This window comes from Periophthalmus magnuspinnatus, chromosome 16 (assembly GCF_009829125.3).
Source record: "Periophthalmus magnuspinnatus isolate fPerMag1 chromosome 16, fPerMag1.2.pri, whole genome shotgun sequence".
Taxonomy (NCBI): Eukaryota; Metazoa; Chordata; class Actinopteri; order Gobiiformes; family Gobiidae; genus Periophthalmus; species Periophthalmus magnuspinnatus.
This window is the reverse complement of record NC_047141.1, coordinates 23582622-23604396: the sequence shown is the minus strand read 5'-3', so window position 1 is coordinate 23604396 and position 21775 is coordinate 23582622. Positions and strand designations below refer to the sequence as shown.

General features: G+C 41.8%; 2 protein-coding genes across 3 annotated transcripts; one reads left to right on the top strand and one right to left on the bottom strand.

Moving 5' to 3' along the window:
• Positions 1–91: 91 nt before the first annotated feature.
• Positions 92–3531, top strand: rcc1 (regulator of chromosome condensation 1). Its single transcript, XM_033981648.2, has 10 exons — positions 92–181; positions 787–880; positions 949–1136; positions 1206–1385; positions 1470–1566; positions 1646–1768; positions 1862–2002; positions 2077–2196; positions 2282–2434; positions 2868–3531. Exons 2-10 carry the CDS (start codon positions 805–807, stop codon positions 3041–3043), a joined length of 1254 nt encoding a protein of 417 aa, XP_033837539.1. The 5' UTR covers positions 92–181; positions 787–804; the 3' UTR covers positions 3044–3531.
• Positions 3532–10135: 6604 nt separating this feature from the next.
• On the bottom strand, positions 10136–21775 carry oprd1b (opioid receptor, delta 1b). Of its 2 annotated transcripts, none has more exons than XM_033981501.2 (3): positions 13327–13645; positions 11823–12178; positions 10136–11728 (listed from the first exon to the last, which is right to left on the bottom strand). In XM_033981501.2, exons 1-3 carry the CDS (start codon positions 13578–13580, stop codon positions 11199–11201), a joined length of 1140 nt encoding a protein of 379 aa, XP_033837392.1. In that variant the 5' UTR covers positions 13581–13645; the 3' UTR covers positions 10136–11198. The 2 variants fall into 2 exon arrangements, with proteins under 2 accessions (XP_033837392.1, XP_055084092.1); XM_055228117.1 differs by lacking the exon at positions 13327–13645 and adding an exon at positions 21758–21775 and having other exon boundaries at positions 11018–11728; positions 11823–12180.

The window sequence follows — 21775 nt, the reverse complement described above, 5'->3', positions numbered from 1 at the left end:
TAATTAAAGCAGTAGAGTACTAAAATCTTTTTGGTCAGTTGTCATAGAAACGCTTAGCTTTCGGTTTCTGTATCTTTAAGTGCGACGTGACGTAGGGCGTCGTGTGCGTGCGTGCCTGTTGACCGGGAACAGTTCTTGCACGTTCCTCTTCTGACACACTTAAAACCTCTGCATTTTACAGGTTAGTGGACGTTTAAATGACATGAGTCGTATAATGTAAAGCCAGTGGCTAACAGTATGCGTAATGTTTACGGTTATTTAGATTGACGTGTGTCTATTTATTTGTAAGCTAATTTTTGTGTTAGCATTTTAGCATTGGTTAATCAATAGCATGGGAGTTAGCTATGTTTAATGAATCCTTAATCCATTGTTTAAAATAAATACTTTAAATAAATACTATAAATACTATAAATCCATTTAATACGTTAATGTTACTCTTATAATGTATCTACATTTGTTATTTTTGTAAGTTGACCTCGTGTCCATACAACATGCTATGTCCCAGGTCATGTTGGTTTCTTGACACTATCTACAAGTAGAATCTAATGTTAAATGGTCACAGTGAAACACAGCCACGCGCCGCTGTGGAACAAGCCGTGCCCTGGTCTCAGTCAAGTGAGTGTGACAGCTGTAGTGCACCATCTGCTGTGAGGGACACAACAAGGCTAGCCTGTTTGCAGCTTGCATTTGTTTTTAACTCAACTTCTGCTGTAGTGTTGCAAGAACTATGTATGCGCCATTTTAAAAGTATGTTAATTTTATACTGTCGTATTTGTTGTTTTATAGACCTAAGCTGTTGCTATCATGCCTGCCAAAAGGGGTGCTCCAAAGAGAAAATCTGAGGCCATTGTTGAAGATACAGATGCTAAGAAAGTGAAAGGTAGTAGAGTGGAGAGCATTTGTTATGTTTTTTTCATAAAGTTTGCTCAGTATTCTTCTGTTTTCCAGTTTCTCACCACAGCCATGCCAAAGAAATTGGTCTAGTTCTTGTACTTGGCCAAGGTGATGTTGGGCAATTGGGTTTGGGTGAGGATATCATGGAGAGGAAAAAGCCTGCCTTTGTCACTCTTCCAGAGCAAATGGTGCAAGTTGTTGCTGGGGGCATGCATAGCGTGTGTCTAAGTAACATGGGACATGTAAGTCTGTTTATGTTTTGTACCCCGATAGAACCACAATGCAGTTTTAATGTTTTGTCTTGTGTTAAGGTTTACACATTTGGCTGTAATGATGAAGGAGCACTTGGTCGAGATACATCAGAGGAGGGATCTGAGACTGTTCCAGGAAAAGTGGAGCTGGAGCAGAAGGTGCTCCAGGTGTCTGCAGGAGACAGCCACTCAGCTGCGCTCACAGAAGAAGGGGTTGTGTATGTTTGGGGCTCTTTCAGAGTGAGTTTTTCTCTCTTTCAACCGATAAAATAATATTTGGTGTAGTACATACTTGATGTTTTCTCTGTTCTGTATGTTGGTCAGGACAATAATGGGGTCATTGGTCTTCTGGAGCCATTCAAAACATGCACACGTCCAACCAAACTTACAATTACAGAACCTGTTGTGAAAATTGCTTCTGGTAATGCTTTTTTGTTTTTTGTTTGTTTTTTTAAAATGTGTGTACATTTTTTACTAATTACTTTTTCCCCCTCTATTAGGTAATGATCACCTTGTAATGTTGACACTGGATGGAAATCTGTACACCTCAGGTTGTGCAGAGCAGGGCCAGCTGGGCAGAGTCCCTGAGCACTTCTCAAACAGGGGAGGAAGGAAAGGCCTGAGTAAGTAGTTGTGGATTTTTCAGATTTTTGACATTGTTTTGTTTTACTACTTTTGTACTATTGTACTATTTTTTTATTTTTTTTCCTCTCTAGGTCGTTTGCTGGAGCCACAGATGGTAAAACTTAAAGGGAAAGTTCATTTCACTGACGCATTCTGTGGAGCTTATCTCACTTTTGCCGTGACAACTGAGGGCTATGTGTATGGATTTGGTCTCTCAAACTACCACCAGCTTGGTAAGTAAGCCCCAAGTGTTCAAATATAAAATTTACTTTCACATGTTATTTGTAGTCACTTACTAAACTTTCAGGCACAAAAAGCACAAAAATGTGTTATGTTCCGGTTAAACTTACATGCTTCAAGAACTCTACCACGTCCTGGGTTGATTTTGCCGGTGGACAGCATCACAGCCTTTGTCTTGACGCTGAAGGTAAGAGAAACCATAACTGTGACTTTCTTAGAGTAGTTGAATTCACAGCCTGTATTTGTAACCTATTATGTGTTTGCTTGTTTAGGACAGGTATATAGTCTGGGGAGGGCTGAGTATGGTCGACTGGGATTAGGAGAAGGGGCTGAGGAGAAGAGCGATCCTACACCGGTTACAGGAATGGAGCCAGTGTGTAGTGTGGCATGTGGGGCTTCTGTAAGCTATGCTGTCACTAAAGAAGGTCAGACAACAATTTGTGAATAATGCTTCAAAGACTTAACACTTGTAATTGTCTAGAGCTCTGAGGATTGAAGAAACAATGTACTTTAGAAATTGCTTTGCATGTGTTTACACATAATCAATGAAAAAATGGGTTTCAACGTCCTGTTCTAGGTGTCATTTTGAACACTTTTTGCTTTTGATTGCTATGGCAATGATCCTATTTTTTATCATTCTGAAACCCATGGATAAAGTACAACTATAGAATGTATCATAGCAGACATGGGGCCAGTTATGGTTCAGATCAGGTTTGTTGCATCATCATTCTGTAAGCCCTTATTTTTCCCAATTTACTCCTTGGAATTTGTTCCATGTGGTTCTCCTGTGAGACAATAACCAGGTTCATTAACATGAACTTCTGTAGTTGTCTGTTTTTAACCTGTCTTATTCTACAGGTGATGTGTATTCTTGGGGCATGGGAACAAACATGCAACTTGGCACAGGAGAGGAGGATGACGAGTGGAGTCCAGTGAAGATGACGGGCAAGCAGTTGGAAAACCGTACAGTATTGATGGTGTCCAGTGGGGGGCAGCATACAGCACTGTTAGTCAGAGACAAACAGGATAGCTGATGTTCCTCCAGAGGATGGTGGCGTGGTGTTTTGTAGCTGTGTTCAGTTTGCCTAAATCATAACATAAAATGTGACTACTTGTGAGGAGCCAGGGGGTCTGGTTTAGTCCCTGATGGAAGTAGTTCTTTGTATGAGGCAAATGACTGTAGCTCATGACAAATGAGAGACTTATTTTTTTAATTCTGTTTTTGGAGATCTGGCGCCTTTGAAAACTGTAAATTACATGGAAAGGGACATTTCTATGTGTCTCAAGCATGCACAGGGAGAAATTATTGTTGCCCTTTTAATGATAAGTTGCAACATTTTTAGATATTTAAAGCAATAATTCCAGTTTGGCCTTGGTTTAGACAGGATCATTGAGAAAGTTAAACTACTGTTTGTTGTATTTTGAGGAGACGGTGCTATGGCCTTTTGGCATTTTGTAATGTAATAATCTATCCAGAATAGTATCAGTTATCCTGTCTGAAAATAAAGTTTTAAGTTTTTAATACTTTGTTGTTTTTTATTTAATTTTTATAGTTTTACGAGTCTCACAGCACCATTTATAACTGTCATAATATGGTCATATGAAATGTCATTAATTTGTGTACTTCTAAACATCGGACCAAAGTCTTACATATGTCTTAAAGTAAACTGGTACCTATTACTCGAGCAAACATGGTTCATTATAACCAAGAATATAAAATAGGAACACTTAATGTAAATTATAGTTGGAGTACATTCATCAAAGTGTGGCTGCTTTTGTGTTCTGTTGGGAGTGAGCCGCACTGTGGCCTCGCCTGTCTCCTTTTTCTTTTATCTCTCCGAGAAGCCGGGTCCTTGTGGTAAAGGGCTCACATAATGCTTTGAAATGCTAAAGAATCTCTCACAACCAGTTAACTGATCATAGTAAATTTCTTGCATTATTTGCCTTTTTTTTTTTTTTTTTTTTTTGACTCACCTGTGATGTCAGGAGACACTGTAATTACTGAAATAGGCAAAGGCGTGCACCTCTGTGATTACTGCCCTTTTAAGTGTATGGATTGATGCAATGGTGCTTATTCAGATTGTCTACAGGTTAACCCAGTGGTTCTCAAATAGTGGGGTGAGATACCGGGGGGCGCGTATGACTCCGCGTATGACACTGTAGTACTGTACGCAGCGCGCGCACAGCAAAGAGCAGGAGAGAGCGAACAGATCGTGACACAGGACAGTGAACAAGAAACACTTTTGCTAAACAGACACTATGGAAAACATTTTAACAGGGATGAAAGAAAGGCGGATATAGACGGAGGTAAAGTCACCCGAAAAATAAGACGAGGAAATCTGATGAGTATTTAGCACTTGGCTTCACCGTGACTCCGGTGGGACACGAGGACAGACCGGTGTCTGCTGTGGCAGCGGACAGTATGAAGCCAAATAAGTTAAGGCTCCACCACATTACACCTCAGTCACGCTGATAAGACGCTGGAGTTTTTTCAGTATAAACGTGCCAAATATTGCCAACAATCATCCCGCTTTTTTTCTTCTTTATAGGGGGGCATTATAGAAAATAATTGAGAAGCACTGGGTTAATCTAATGCAAGAACCAGGAGTCAATAGTATCCTCTGGAGTGCAACTGTCAATTGGAGGTCAGACCTCTTGTCTAAAATGTGTTTCTTTCATCTTAATTTGCTTGTTGACGTGTCCTGATGGTTGACAATCTTGAGAGTCCTGGGACTTAAGACAAGAGGAAGTGTGATAAAAGGTGAATACTCTCAAGAGCCCACAATAATGCTGATGCTTTCTATGGTAAGGACAGATCCCTATATGTGACATTAATGATATCACAACATAATCATTTGTGACTGAGATTAACCCATTATTGACAGGGGGCATTTGTCTTGTCACTGTAAATATAACTCATCTTAAAGGTGCACTATAATTTTTTTGGTTCGAGGTTGTGCCACCTACTTGTCTCCACTGAGAAAAGATATTGCTTTGCCGTGAATGTTCCACAGTACAGCATTAAACTTAGTAACCAGTCAAATCTGTGGAGAAGGAAGCCCACTCACAGAAAGAAGGCATAATATGTGCAAATGGCACACTTATAATTTCATAAATGCAACATAGGTAAGTTTAATCCTGTACAGTCCAATAGCAAAACAATAGCATCTCCATGGAGTCAGAAAGTTGTAGACATTCCTCAGGAAAAGTTACATAATGTACCTTTAAACCTAAGAACATAATCCACTTAAAGGTGCACTGTGTAACTTTTCTGGAGGAGGGCCTGCCAACTGCGTGTCTCCATGGAGATGTTATACTTTTGTCTGGAATGTCCAGGTATGGCATTAAACATATCCATATTGCATTTACGCAATAAAATGGGTTTTGGGCCTAAAACTTGCAGTCTTACTGTAAGTGGGCTCGCCTCTCCACCTCTAACTTGGCCCTGTGGTGTGACCTGCTCAATCTGTAGAGATAAATGTAGGTGTAATACCAGATTGTGGAACATTCAAGGCAACATCTCCATGTAGAGAAGCAGGTGACAGAACCTCCGAAAAAGTTACGAAGTTAAGAAAATGTTCTGTTTGTAATAATTCATCATTTGAATTTATAGGTTTTAAAATAACGTGTGATGTTGACATTTTTTACAAGACCGAAAGTAGATAACAGTAATTGACATGACATCACCTGTGATTCATTTCTTTCACTTGTAATTTTTTCTCATAAAAAAATAACCAAGAAGCGGAAACAAAGGAGTCTGCACCTGGCTGTGCACATTCACTGTATAACCACGGAAGAAAATTATCTAGCACTTACTTAATAATGCTATTGAGTACATGTACCGCGTTAACACTTTTGTGAATGAGCCTCATGCTGTTAAAATGATTATGTTACCAGAAAAGATCTTTGCTCCCCCACTGTGCCAGAAATTAACATGTTTTTTTGAGATTAAATTTGAGTGGGATCTTAATCAAGACATCTTGAGTTTAGTCATGAGCACTGTGGTTGACCTTAAACAGATAAGTGCTCTATTTAAGAAGACACAGTAGGAGGCAAGAATCTAGTTAACCATCTAGACACATTTCGAATGTTCACAAATAAGAACAATGTTGAAACAAATTATTCTCAAACTAGATTTGGTATGCACTAGTAATAGTGACATTCACAATGACAATAATGCTTGGATTTGCATTCTTGAGTTTGACTCATCTTGTTTCATCCTAAATTATATTAAAGGAGCCCTTTGTAACTCTTCTGGTGGAGGGTCCACCACCTTCTTTCTTCTTTCTCTCTTTATCTTTATTTATACAGGGGAATCCAATGAGAGCTCATGGGTGCCCTGTTTAAAATACAATACAAACAAAAAAAAACAAAACAAATAAGTATGTAAGTCCATATAAAACATTAAAAGCAGGTGGAGGTGTGTGTATAAAAGTTAGCTGATTGTAATTGTGTCACCAACTATTCAATTTTGCTTTTCCTTAGGGTGTATTCTATTTTTGTGAAACAAAACCACTAAAAGCCTTGTTTCCCATCTCAGTTTTGGTGCAGGTAGGCCTTATGCAGTCATGTGATCCGGTAGTAAATCTTCCGGTAACAATGGTTAAAACGCAGGAGTGGTATTCTGGCAGTTTTTGAGGTACGTAGTCCCTTACAGATACACTCCTTACAATGCTGGTCTCTTCTAATAGACAGTGATGACCAACTCGCATTTTCATGGAGAATACTGTGATGGGTTTCAAATCCATCACCTGTAATAGAGATATTATCGTTATCTAGAATGTTGCACAGTATGGCATTAAACATGTCTGTCTCCATGGACACAAGCAGGTCATTCCATCAGATGAGCCCACTCGCTGTGGGAATACATTTTATATTTATTGGTTTAGCAATAAAAACAACTTTAATGAAATAAATATACAGGCCTACAAGTTCATGCCATAATGTTGCTGGCAAAGCAATATATGTCCATGGAGTCAAGAGATGTTAGTAACTAAAAAGATTAGTGCACCTGTAAGTGAGTATACAGTAATAGTCACCATACTGTAGTAACTGCTTTTGCTCACCGTCACAATTTGAAATAATTTTCATGACAACCTACTTCTCTCTCTCTTGCAGCTGAATTATGTGACCTCCTTCTACTGCCTGTAATTACTGCAGATTGACTCCTTAATTGAACTTCTCCTTCTGTACGTGGATGGCTTCCTGTGTGGCTTAGTGGCTGAATGACAGATGTGCAGAGACCTTTAACAAGAGCCTGTGTCTCCATGTCCTGCTTTGTTTTGACAACCATATCTGCATCATGCCAAGAAGAGGGTGAGGGGAGTGTGAGTGTCTTATTGATTCCATGGTAATTACACAGTCCTTTGTTATGGTGATGTGGTCACGTAAATTGCTTTTATGGTCTGAAGCTAGATAGTTAGAGGCACGCGGTGGTTGGAGATGTTGTCAGCTGGCAGATGGTACACAGTTTGAAACAGGGTGCCAGCTCCACAGCAGGGACGGTTTCAGTATGTAGGCTATAGCATCTTGTGAAAACTCAAGCAAAATGGTGTTAAGATTTTGACACTTCTTGCTATGTAAACAAAAGGTCAAGAGAGCCTTCATGGTCTGTCTTGCAAAAAGAATCTGTTACATAAAGCAGCCAGCTTAATTAATCAGCATATACTGGACTGATCTATGTGAAATAACTGCAAAATTGATCTCAAAAGTGCCAAAAGTATCTATAGGTTTCAGAATAATGGGGGTTTTTTTAGCAATAAAAAAATACAAAACAAAAGCAAATATGATCTTTTGAATGGGAAAATGTTCATCATATTGCATAACAGGATGCTGATACTCATGAATGCCCATTTGGAGGTGTACAACATTATTTCTCCATTTTCATTTTTAGAATCAATTGATGAATGCAGTTATTTTGATTGTTCACATTTTAGAAAATAAATAAATAAATAAATAAAAACACTACAATTTATATTTGAAGGCCTTTTGGTAGCAACCCAACAGGATTAGGCTGAAGAAACTGAAATCTTGAAATCAGCTTCTGCAGCATTTCTTATTAAAATTAAAGTACCTGGCATCAAAATGCTGCACATTGTCCAAACAGCTTTTACTCTGTTACCCATATATCCATAAATAATATTTTATGAAGTGTGTACCATACTATGTGTACCAGATTAGACATTATATTTGATGCTTTGATGTCTTTTGCACAATTGTCAAGCCTAGTTTGCATGAATGAATGAATGAGATTCTCTGTGTCAAAAATAAATGATAAAAATGTCCTCAGGGTGCAGCTCGGAGAGAAACAGCAGCAGATAAACAACAGCAAAATAACTCATATCTTGCGTAATTTTCCTTTGTGGAACAAGAGGTTGTAGTATTTTGGTTGTATTTTTTTAGTATTTTCTTCTTTTCTTCAGTGGGATTTTTGGTCATAGCTATTTTAAAATAGATGTTCTGGTAAGTCATGTGTAACAGTGGCTCATACAAAAGAAGAGATTATAATTTTGAAAATATGTGTATTGCTGCGAACACAGATTTCTCTGTGTTCTTATTTGTATTTGATAATTAGTTAGTAGCCACTGTTTAGGGCAGTTAATTATATGTGTTACTTTTAAACAGATTTATTGTAGTGCCAAAGTTTGCTTTTATTCTCTTATGAAAACCAGACCTCATTGTTCAAGTGTTTTCATGTTACTATTTTAGAAACACACAGAAGACACTTTTAATGGTCAAGAGTCACTTTACAGTATCCTCTGGGAGTGAAGTGATTTATGCAATTGCCTGCTTATCCAGTTTTACACAGCGGACATGTGTAGAACTGTATGTTTAAAACTGAGACTAACACACTTCATTGCAGAAAAAGATCAACTCTATCAAATCACATACTAACAAGTCAAAAGAGTGAAACCACACTTGCAGCATTTAAAAAGCATTTGCAGTTTATTTACTATGCATTATTCATTTTGTTATTTTATTACTTCTGTTTTCAACAAATGACTAAATCTTAAACTACATTGCATTGCTACTGGAGATGGGCAGATTTATTTTCTATTATATTGTGCATTTTGTTTCAAAGATATGCAAAATTCTAATATTGTTTATAATTTACAAAATGCTTGATATAGATATGAAGGAATATGTTGTTAAATTCAAAATAAATGAAAAAATATAGGGATACTTAATAATATCAAGAGTTTTTCCCTCAATATTGCTACATAGAAATAGCTGATGACACGAAAACAATTAACCAAGAGCCACAAAACTATCAGACATGTAAATTCCTGTCATTAGGGGTAGAGAGATGAGGTCATTGGTCGTTAAAATAAATCCATAGTGTAATATTGGACATTATTTTCTCACCTGAGCAGTGCAGTGGGTAGTAAGTCTGCAAGAATAACTGCTATTGAGTTGAAAGTGCATTTTGAACTGTCACAAATTGGAATGACAGAAATTGTTTAAGTTACACGTCACTATGTACAAAACCTGCTAACCTTGTGGTTCAAACGTCTACACACACATTTTCTGAAATATATTAATTTCCTGTATTAGTTAAGAGGTTCATAGTTCAGTCTGCTCTCAAATGTTGACGCTATGTGTTTAAAAAAGTGTGTACAATGGCAATTCTTCAGAAAAAAACTGCAAGTGAATACTTTTAACAAAATCGTAAAACATTCATAATACCACATGTTTGTTTTTTTTTATTAAAGCATATATAGGAAAAAAACACCATAGCCAAAGTTAATAAACTGTAAAAGAAACAGTCAAATGTTTAAATTATACACAACATATGTTACAACCAAACTTTCTGAACAGTCACTAAAAACATTTGATAATAAATTTCATAATAAGGCAATATGGTACACATTATCATTGTACAGTCATGTAAAAGACACTGCACAAAACATGTTGTCAAAGCTCTTCACAAACTAAAACAAAAGCAGATATCACATTTAAAGCACTTTTTGATCAAATACTGTCAAGATTATAAATATTCATTGTAGACTTTCAATAGTTAGTCCCTAAAAAGTTAGACAATGTGCAAAGACAATAATTTAACAATAATGGAATATACATGTTTTTGTTTTTTGTACAAACAGTTGTAGCATGTATAGTGTGTGTTTTGAGTGTGTTGGTTGGGCCATAGTGACACATATCATTGTGACCCAAAGTGCAGTGACAGTTTTGTGAGGAGGTTCTCATGTTGCCTTCAGGTAAATGTTTGTGAAACAGTGAACTTGTGAGTCAGCTGATGTGCATGAGAGATAGTGTCATCTCTACATGCCTTTAGTTAAAATACCTGTGCACTGGGATCACACATAATTACTGAGCACATGGTTCTGTGTGTGGGCTTTATCTGTAATTATTTCTCCCACTACCACAGGCTTGAACATGAAAATGGATATCATAATTCAGATATCACAAAGGCTTAAACAATGTTATTAGCTGTTTGGTGTGAGTGGGACTGTTCCTGTGCAGAGTACACAACGGACGCCAGTTACTAATTGTCATAGTGACACATCAAACTATTTGAACCATGGCTTAAAGCTACTTCATGGTTTCTTAAATCCAGGTTAAGTCAATGTTAAATGAAATGTGATCTCTCCAGGCTTTAATGTGGCAGCTGTGTCACTCTCACTTCTATGTGGGATCCAGCACTGTCCAACCATGTGTTTTGCTTGTGGATTGTCTCTGCCAAAGAATTTGCAGACAGTCAGTCTGGTCTTCATCTTGTCCTGTATTTGTCTAATACATACATTTGATCATTGAAGAAGTGTTTATAGGAGCCGACAAGGTTCCCTTATATGGTTTGCAACATTTTGTTTGTCATTGTCGAACAGCAGATGAAGCATTTCCATTGCCATTTCAAGGTGTAAATGGACACATAAGACTGCATGCTGCCTCTAAATCTGATGATAAATACAAAAGAAGAATTTGCGGCTTAAGAGTCAGAATCAGCTGTATGTTTTTAATACAGTACTCTCTTATGTACAGACACACAGACGCATAGTCCTGAAAGACAATCCTGGAGCATAAATCCCTTAAAACCCACAGAGATGTGTGGGTTACATGAGACACTGTGTAGAGAGCCTTGTGCATTTGCGTCTACAGGCCGGTAGTGGTGATCTGTGTGACCTCCGTAAGGTCATCCTGGGCACTCTTTGCTGTCCTCTGCTCCAGGCCTAGTCAGGCCGGAGCCCTCTCCCTCCTGCTGGGAGCACAGATGGATGCAGGCTCTCGGGTACTGTTGCGCACACGGCTGAAGCTGCTCTGCTCCATATGGGAGCGGGACGGGAAGCAGAAGTCTCTCAGACATCTTTTGAAGTTTTCATCCAGGAAGGCATAGAGCACAGGGTTCAGGCTGCTGTTGGTGTAGCCAAGAGCAATGCACAGGTGCCAGCTGGCCTTCACTAGGAGGTTGTTCTGGTTGACGTGAACAATGGTCCTGACAATGATGAAGATGTGGATGGGGGTCCAGCAGATCACAAACGCAGCCACCACCACCAGCACCATCCTGGTGATCCTGCGCAGGTTCCTGTCCTTCTCTTTGGAGCCGGACAGAAGACGTACACTCTTTAGCCTCAGGATCATCAGGCCATAGCACACAGTGATCACCATCACGGGCATCACAAAGGCGAATATGAACACGCAGATCTTTGTCACTGTGTCCCAGTACCAGTCTGGCTCTGGAAACTGCATCATGCATGCAATGTTTCCTGAAAAGCAATAAGAAAACAATAATACTGATTAAAATGACAAAAGCTCACCCAGCCCCAGAGACATTGTCTCTTACCATTACTTGTGCCTTACCATTGCTTGTCACCTTGGTAACAGCCATAATGGTGACAGGCACCCCAACCGCAGACGACAGGATCCAGATGCAGACGTTAATGATCTTGGCCTTGGCAGGGGTCCTGAAGTCCAGAGCTTTCACAGGGTGACACACGGCGATGTAGCGGTCCACACTCATCATGGTCAGAGTGAAAATGCTTGTGAACATGTTGTAGTAGTCTATGGCCATAACCGTTTTACACAGTAGCTCCCCAAAGGGCCATGTTTCCATCAAGTACTTAGCACTCTGGAATGGGAGTGTGCTGGTGGCCAGAGCGTCTGCCAGAGCCAGGTTAAAGATGTAGATGTTGGTAGCTGTCTTCATTTTGGTGTATCTGTTTAGATATGCAATATAATCACACAGTTCTTAGTATCAACATGACATTTTAAAGCAATACATATTCCCCATTTCCTCTCAATGATATTCCACAAGTAAAATATTGTTACAGAGATGCGTTATTGCATAATGTTTTACTGCACAACATTACAAGCTTAAAAGCTTCTTTGCTGAGAAATGGTGACTATGAGCCCCATTAAAATGCACTTCTACATAATGACTTCACTTCTGAAAAAATCCTGCAAATCTCCCCATATGTATTTACTGTTGATCAATTTGAATGGCTTCTTAAAATGGTAGTTGCAGTTGTCCGTAGATCAAAAGGATAGAGGATAGAGGATAAAGGACACACCACTGGGACTTTTTTTGTAATAGCACCACCAGGTATGTTATTGCTTTGAACAATTATCCAGTGAAAACATATGTCAGTAGTCCCAAGTCTGCTGTATAAGCTGTATAGAGATCACTGCAAATTGGAAAGCTGTGGTTTGTATTATCATCCCAGACAAATAACCAAAGTAAAAACCTGCAGAAGCGAATAACCTACATTGAAGTTTATGTTTGATGATTTCAAATGAACAGTTTTCCATTTACATTTCAAAGCAATACAGCCTGTTGCCACCCTATAGCAGACACAAATCTATTTATTGTATGCATTTGTTTGTAGACGATCAAACGCACACCAGCCTGACAACAGTTGGACATTACCTCCACAATGTTTGAGGGGGTGGGCGAGTGGGAGTTTCTAAGTGGCCCTCAGACACAATCTGCAGCCAGTTACAAAGGCACCAGCACAGTGTCACATGCTTTTTGGCTGTTTTCAGGACAACAGAAACTGAAAATGTCTGGAAGGTAAAATACATGCCTCTGACAGCAGGGTGCTTCATAAAATATGAGACTAAACTGGGGTATAACATTTCTTGGATACTTTTATACATACCTCAAGCTAAATGTAGACAGTTGATTTTGAGACATCTTATGCATATATGTTCTGTGGTTATGTAGTATGCAGATGTATTTTCATTGGTTGTAAAGGCAATTTGATGGGCTATAGCCTACATAAGTCAGTTTGAGTTATTTTTGTGCATTATTTTTAGTTTCTGTGGACATTTGAAGGCTGTTTTTTGAGTCATTTGTGTTACTTACCTGACCACTCCATACATGACGAGCACGTTGCCCAGTAGCCCCACCACGCAGATCGCAGAGTACAGAGCTGTGATGCACACCGCCAGGATCAAACTCTTCGGGTCCCTCTCCACTGCGGTCGTCTCATTTGTGTTTGATGAAAACTGCAGCAAGTCCTCGCTCAGCGTGGCGTTGTCCGGAGTTACAGAGGCTGTGAAGCGCTCTTTCAAATCTCCAACTGTGTCCAGGGCAAGAGTGACATTGACAGGCTCCATGTTTCAATAAAACACTCAAGTTTACGTTTATAAGAGAGCGGTTAGACTCCTGTAACGCGCAGCAGCAGGTGCATTCAGAGAAAAGGCGCACAAAGTGTGGAGCGCTAAATGAGCAGAGAAATGTCCGTCTCTCTCTCTCTCTCTCTCTCTCTCTCTCTCTCTCTCTCTCTCTCTCTCTCCATCTTCATCTCTCTTTCCCTCGCTCCCGTGCGTGTCTGTGGCTGGGCGTGCGTGTGAATGACTGTATTTCTCATCAGAGTCAGTGAGCTGCAGAACAGGCTGCACTGTTGGTTTCTTTCATGCTGTCTTCTTTCACTATTTTAAAACTGAGACATGAGATTGTATTCAGACGCCATCTTTAAATTAGATGGGTCCTTATAGTCCCTATTTACACACTGGACATCTGTCATTGCCACTTCTTTACAGCTCAATTAGACTTATCTTTATTGAGCCAATGCTTTTATTGCAGCTCCGAGCGTCACCTGGCTCCACTGGCCTGTGTAGGACGGACTATCAGAGCAAACCTTAACTGTGAAATCACCTTGACCTGCTCGGGGGCTACCAGCAGCAGGATGAAATAGGACCTGTTTAAGTCAGTAAAGTAGGATTTATAGTAGCCTATGGTTACAGTAGTAGTTTAACTTTTTCTCTATTTGGTATTATCACATTCTTCTTGTAGGTTAGAATATTGGTAATTTTGTATTTCCCCTTTTTCAAGCCATTAACTTTTCACTTTTTTTTTTTTTTTTTTTTTTGCGTAACTGCATGCCGTTCAGTTGTGTTTTTATATTTTAAAGTGTGTGTAGCACATGTAAATGGTAATTGTTTTGCTTTTATACTAGGCCTTCTCTTTAACAAATGCTCATTTAAGTACAACACAGCCTTAATTAAACTACTTATTTTAATCAGTCTGTAACACAAACACAAAACATCAACAGGGTCATAAATCTGCCCCCTGCATTGTGGCCCCTGTGATTAATAGATTCTTTAGTCATTTTGCACTGTGGTTGTGGCTCACCCTTTGACCCCATCACAAGGACTGTTTCATAACATTTGTTTCAATTATTTTGTCATGGTGTCATGGCAAGTATCAAAATTCTACTTAAGCATCAGTTACATGTGTTTAAAATGGGGTTAAGGGGCTTTGGGGGGACTGGGGTTATCTAGCTTACACCTCTTCTCATCTTTCGTGGTTCTTCTCTCACATCATCTCCAGACGGCTTGACAGCAGCTGTTATCAGAATCAGAATCAGAATCAGAAGACTTTTATTGCCATAGTCTGTGAACACAGTTCACAAACTAGGAACTTGATACGGTGAAAAAGTGCAACATAAACACACTGAATAAATACAAATACAAATAAGGGCATGCACATTATCTGCATGCCTTCACATCAATCTCCAAAACAATAGTGCGATCCTGTCGCTTTGAACGATTTACACAACAGGACAGAAAGTACAGTACACACACAAGTTTAATTTCCTCAGTGTGGACAGACAGGTAAGAACATGTGACACCTCGTCAAGACTTATACTATCAGTGATTTATCCTGCAAGTAACTACAGAATAGCTTTGTATGAAAAAAAAGTTGACACATTCTGGCAACATCAGCCAGTAAATAGTTTTAGTTTACCCAAGTAAAGATCCAAACAGGACATTTTTCTGGATTGGTGCCAATATCTGTCACCAGTATCAGTATTGTTATAACATAATATTGTTGCATTTTAAGCAAATTCACGTTTAAAATTAGCTTAAAAAAACATGTCCCGCATTGTTTTAGATGATTAGCCAACATCAAATGAAACTGCTATAGTACTCCACTTAAGACAGTTGTTGCTAGCTAACTATAATTAACTCCTTACAAATGCCATTGTACTTTTCAGTTGACTGAAATCCTCTGGAAATGATTCTGCAGCAGAAGTGGTTATATAGGTTGTGAAGAGTCTGAGAATTATATGTGTGCCGTTGTTTTGAACTCCCTGTGTGATCCCCTGACCCCACAGTGAGATCTATGAGAACATGGTTGGATGAATAGATTGCAATGTCTTGTTGAAAACCTATGAAGTGCTTCACTTCACACAGGTCAGGGAAAGTGCCACATTACTATACATCATAATATATAAAACTCAGAGGCAGCCAAGTTGTGTAAAACATATGGTTAAGCTCCACCTTTGTAGAGCTTCATAGCAGTTTTCCCTTTCCATATATCTCACAGAACTAGGCCAAATTAGTGAGATATAATTCAAAGGAAATACTCTGGACACAGTAGCACAGAAATACAGCAATAGTTCAGAAAGTATAAATGTTGCAGGGTACCAACCTGTGCAAATGTGTATGCAAGAAAAAGATGTGAAATACAGTACTAGGGCTGAGAGATATGACAAAAAACATAATATTCTTTTTCTTCTAACTGATAAATGCCATTTTACATAAAAAAGCCAAATTTCTTCCTGCAACTTCTGAAGTCTGTTCCAAACCACATACTTTTACTAATAGAGGATAGAGGCTGTAGACCTCTCAATTAAAAAGCAGATCACTGATGACTACAAATGATCAAAATTCAATCAATTACATATTCCTACACAGTATACTTACAAGGAGTAGTTTTTAAAATCCAGCATGTCCAAAATGAAATGACTCAGAGGTCTTAAGGTGGACTGTAGCAGTGGGAGTATGGTGTTAATGGCATTTTACTTCCTGGGTCAGTGTGACATTATCTGCCTGCTGGTGTCAGTTTTGTGGTCCACTTTGAGGAATCTTCAGAGATTCGGTGAGTTATTTTATGAAATTTCTCACTTTTGCCCCCGTTATTTTTCTTTTGTCTAATTGACCAGCTGACAAAGCAGTAGCAATTTAGTACGTGTGATGACGCCACAGTCTGGTTGGACCCAATGAGAGCCCCTCTGTGCCAAATGTGTAAGTGTGGGGGCAGCAGCATCAGAGAATGGCAATTAACTACTGACTCGTAGATAAACAATTGAGTGAGTGCTTTAGAGGTGGATTGTACATGTGTTCTTATACTTACCCAAGTCATTTACTCAAGGACGTTTATGTAATAGAATTCTTTGATTTGTTCTCAATATATTTATTTTAGAAGATACTATACATTTTAACTGAGTGTTAGCTGTAGCAGAAGATAGCTATAATGATAATAATGAGAGAATCCATGATGGAGAGACTAGATGTAATTGTCTTTGTAATAATATAGCCAATAAATTGTAGAATGAGCTGTAGAAACAATACACTGTAGACATATTTAAATGAATAAACTAACACCTAAAACTTTATAATATCTACACCTAAATTCATCTTAATTAAGCATGAGCAAAGTCTTCATTCACAAGTGATTGTTAAGTGGGTGTACATGTCTATACTCACAATGTTTGGAGAATGCATGCTCTTGAATGGCCCATGATTCATTGTGTAAGTCTTCCTCTCTTGCATTCTTGTGTTGTAATAGTAAAATGTGATCTTGTCATTGTGTCTTTTGTGCAACGTTTGTGCGTAGGAAAGCTGCTGATGATTTGTGCATGCATAAAAGAACATAGTGGGTGTATTGCTGTGAGTGGCACCCCCTTCACACTGAGGTGGTGTATTTAGGCTAAGCAACAGGTGAAGAAGGACAATCCCCCCCTTTGGAGTCTCTGTAATGGAAGCACTTGTTCAGTACATTATTTTTAAGTTGTGTAAAGTTGTTATAAAGTACTACTCAAGTTTTTGCTGAGAATGGCTTTTTTCATTCCATTTCACAGAGCACTATATGCAAATTACATTAACTTGACAACTTAACATAGGAAAATAGAAAAAGAAAGAAAATTGTGTCTTAATGGCCCTACACTACTTAGTAATAGAGGGCACACTAGCATATAACTGCAGGGATTTGAAGAACACTTTTTAAATGTGTGAATACTAAACACATGCATAAGCATTTATTTTGTAACAAATTCTGTTTTGGTCAAATTAGAAGACTGTTTTCTGATTACTTTTACACTGAGTTGCATTGTATGATAGTGTAAAGTTATATAGCATTTGTATATTTCTTGGATATCTGTTTAGAAAAGTAAATGTATTCTAAAGAGTTGGGTAAATGTAACAGAATTCAGTTACTTAAAATGTGTATAACTGGTATAGGTCAATATTTCTCTATTCTCTTCAACAAATACAGATTATAGATTGCATACTTTATTTACTATAGATCAAACTAGACATTGACATGCAGAATAAAAATGTATACATTAAACAATATGGATAACCTCATGTAATTAAGTTTGGCAGGTCTCACTACTCCCCTCCCTGAACCGCCACCTTAACGTGGTGGAGGGGTTTGAGCACCCGAATGATCCTGGGAGCTATGTTGTCGGGGGCTTCATGCCCCTGGTAGGGTCACCCATGGCAAACAGGTCCTGGGAGACGGGTCTGACTAAGAGCGGTTCAGAAGCCCAACATGAAGAGGAAAAGATCAAGGCCAGTTACGTCGCCCGGACTGGCGTTACCGGGGCCCCACCCTGGAGCCAGGCCTGGGGTGGGTGCTCTGCAGCGAGCGCCTGGTGGCCGGGCCTTTCCCCACGGGGCCCAGTCGGGCCCAGCCCGAAGGAACGACGTGGGGCCGTCCTCCCGTGGACCCACCACCTGCGGGAGGAGCCATGCGGGGCGAGTGCAGAGAGATCCGGGTGGCGGTCGAAGGCGGGGACCTCGACGACCGGATCTCCGGACATGGAGACTAGCTCTGGGGACATGGAATGTCACCTCGCTGGGGGGGAAGGAGCCTGAGCTTGTGCGGGAGGTTGAGCGTTACCGGCTAGATATAGTCGGCCTCACCTCCACGCACAGCTTGGGCTCTGGAACCCAACTTCTTGAGAGGGGGTGGACTCTCCATTTCTCTGGCGTTGCCCAGCGGGGAGCGGCGGCGAGCTGGTGTGGGCTTGCTCATTGCCCCACAGCTCAGCCGCTGCGTGTTGGGGTTCACTCCGGTGAACGAGAGGGTCGCGTCCCTGCGCCTTCGGGTCGGGGACAGGTCTCTCACTGTTGTGTCGGCCTATGGGCCAAACAGCAGTGCAGAGTACCCGGCCTTCTTGGAGTCCCTGGGAGGGGTACTAGACAGTGCACCAACCGGGGACTCCGTTGTTCTCCTGGGGGACTTCAACGCCCATGTGGGTAACGACAGTGACACTTGGAGGGTCGTGATTGGGAGGAACGGCCTCCCCGATCTGAACCCGAGCTGTGTTTTGTTATTGGACTTCTGTGCTAGTCACAGCTTGTCCATAACAAACACCATGTTCGAGCACAAGGGTGTCCATCGGTGCACGTGGCACCAGGACACTCTAGGTCGGAGGTCGATGATCGACTTTGTTGTCGTGTCATCTGACCTCCGACCGCGTGTCTTGGACACTCGGGGGAAGAGAGGGGCTGAGCTGTCAACTGATCACCACCTGGTGGTGAGTTGGATCCGCTGGCGGAGGAGGAAGCCGGACAGACCTGGCAGACCCAAGTGCATTGTGAGGGTCTGCTGGGAACGTCTGGCGGAGCCCTCTGTCAGGGGGGTCTTCAACTCCCACCTCCGGGAGAGCTTCTCCCTGATCCCGGGGGAGGTTGGAGACATGGACTCCGAGTGGGCCATGTTCTCCACCTCTATTGTCGATGCGGCTGCTCGTAGCTGTGGTCGTAAGGTCTGTGGTGCTTGTCGCGGCGGCAATCCCTGAACCCGGTGGTGGACACCAGAAGTAAGGGATGCCGTCAAGCTGAAGAAGGAGTCCTATCGAGCCTTGTTGGCTCGTGGGACTCCTGAGGCAGCTGATGAGTACCGGCGGGCCAAGCGTGCTGCGGCTCGGGCAGTCACAGAGGCAAAAACCCGGGGTTGGGAGGAGTTTGGGGAGGCCATGGAGAAGGACTATCGGATGGCCTCAAAGAGATTCTGGCAAACCGTCCGACGCCTCAGGAAGGGGAAGAAGTGCTTCACCAACACTGTTTACAGTGCGGGTGGAGAGCTGCTGACCTTGACTGGGGATGTTGTCGGGCGGTGGAAGGAATACTTTGAGGATCTCCTCAATCCCACTGTCACGTCTTCCGAGGAGGAAGCAGAGACTGGGGACCCGGAGGCGGACTCGTCCATCACCCTGGCTGAAGTCACTGAGGTGGTTGGCAAGCTCCTCGGTGGCAAGGCTCCGGGGGTGGACGAGATCCGTCCTGAGTACCTCAAGTCTCTGGATGTTGTGGGGCTGTCTTGGCTGACACGTCTCTGCAACATCGCATGGCGGTCGGGGACAGTACCTGTGGAATGGCAGACCGGGGTGGTGGTCCCTCTGTATAAGAAGGGGGACCGGAGGGTGTGTTCCAATTACAGGGGAATCACACTCCTCAGCCTTCCCGGTAAGGTCTATTCCAGGGTACTGGAGAGGAGAATCCGACCGATAGTCGAACCTCGGATTCAGGAGGAGCAGTGTGGTTTTCGTCCTGGTCGTGGAACACTGGACCAGCTCTATACTCTCCATCGGGTCCTCGAGGGCTCATGGGAGTATGCCCAACCAGTCCACATGTGTTTTGTGGATCTGGAGAAGGCATTCGACCGTGTCCCTCGTGGTGTCCTTTGGGGGGGTGCTCTGGGAGTATGGGGTCCGGGGCTCTTTGCTAAGGGCTGTCCGGTCCCTGTGTTCGCATTGCCGGCAGTAAGTTAGACCTGTTCCCGGTGCATGTTGGACTCCGCCAGGGCTGCCCTTTGTCACCGGTTCTGTTCATTATATTTATGGACAGAATTTCTAGGCGCAGCCAGGGGCCGGAGGGGGCCTGGTTTGGGAACCACAGGATTTCATCTCTGCTGTTTGCAGATGATGTTGTCCTGATGGCTTCTTCGAGCCAGGACCTGCAGCAGGCACTGGGGCGGTTTGCAGCCGAGTGTGAAGCGGCTGGAATGAGAATCAGCTCCTCCAAATCCGAGGCCATGGTTCTCGACCGGAAAAAGGTGGTTTGCTCTCTCCGGGTGGGTGGTGAGTCTCTGCCCCAAGTGGAGGAGTTCAAGTATCTCGGGGTCTTGTTCACGATTGAGGGAAGGATGGAGCGGGAGATTGACAGGCGGATCGGTGCAGCGTCTGCAGTGATGCGGTCGCTGTATCGGTCCGTTGTGGTAAAGAAGGAGCTGAGCCGGAAGGTGAAGCTCTCGATTTACCGGTCAATCTACGTTCCTGCCCTCACCTATGGTCATGAGCTCTGGGTAATGACCGAAAGGACAAGATCGCGGATACAAGCGGCTGAAATGGGCTTCCTCCGCAGAGTGGCCGGGCGCACCCTTAGGGATAGGGTGAGGAGCTCGGTCACACGGGAGGATCTCGGAGTAGAGCCGCTGCTCCTACACGTTGAGAGGAACCAGCTGAGGTGGCTCGGGCATCTGCTCAGGATGCCTCCTGGACGCCTCCCTAGGGAGGTGTTCTGGGCATGTCCCACCGGGAGGAGGCCCCGGGGAAGACCCAGGACACGCTGGAGGGACTATGTCTCTCGGCTGGCCTGGGAACGCCTTGGGGTCCCACCGGAGGAGCTGGAGGACGTGTCCGGGGTGAGGGAAGTCTGGGAGTTCCTGCTTAGACTGCTGCCCCCGCGACCCGGCCCCGGATAAGCGGAAGAAAATGGATGGATGGATGGGGTCTCACTACTGTTTTCAAATCATTATTTCCTCTCAGCTTGTATCACCCTCAGTGCTAAGTAGTAGACTACATACTGGTTACTGTCTGGCTATTGTGACAAATAGCACATTGCTTACAAATTTCTTTTGATCCTTTGTTAAAAAAAAAAAAAAAAAAAAAAAAAAAGTGTCAGGAAAAATGCTGATTGCTAATTAAAATAAATTATTATAATTACATTTACACAGCAAAACAAAAGTTCAAAAGGTTGAGTGGTGTTGTGGAAATTATCTGTAAAATAATACCAGAACAGACAAGAAGACTAACTATGTCTATGTTGGTTTATTACGTTTGCACCGGTAAACAAACGGTCCCACTTCTGACAGACAGTGTTTCTGCTGCAGTGGGCCCAGAGCAATGGGGTAAACACACTTAAATACTGTCTGAGGTCCAAGCCCTTCCCCAAGTGCAATCTACATTCAGATCAAGCTGGGTGGCCATTTGAACATTTGGCCCTCCCAGCCCAGAGAGACAGCACCTCCACATTAGCATCTGAGTACAGGCAAGGATGATCAAACAACAGACATG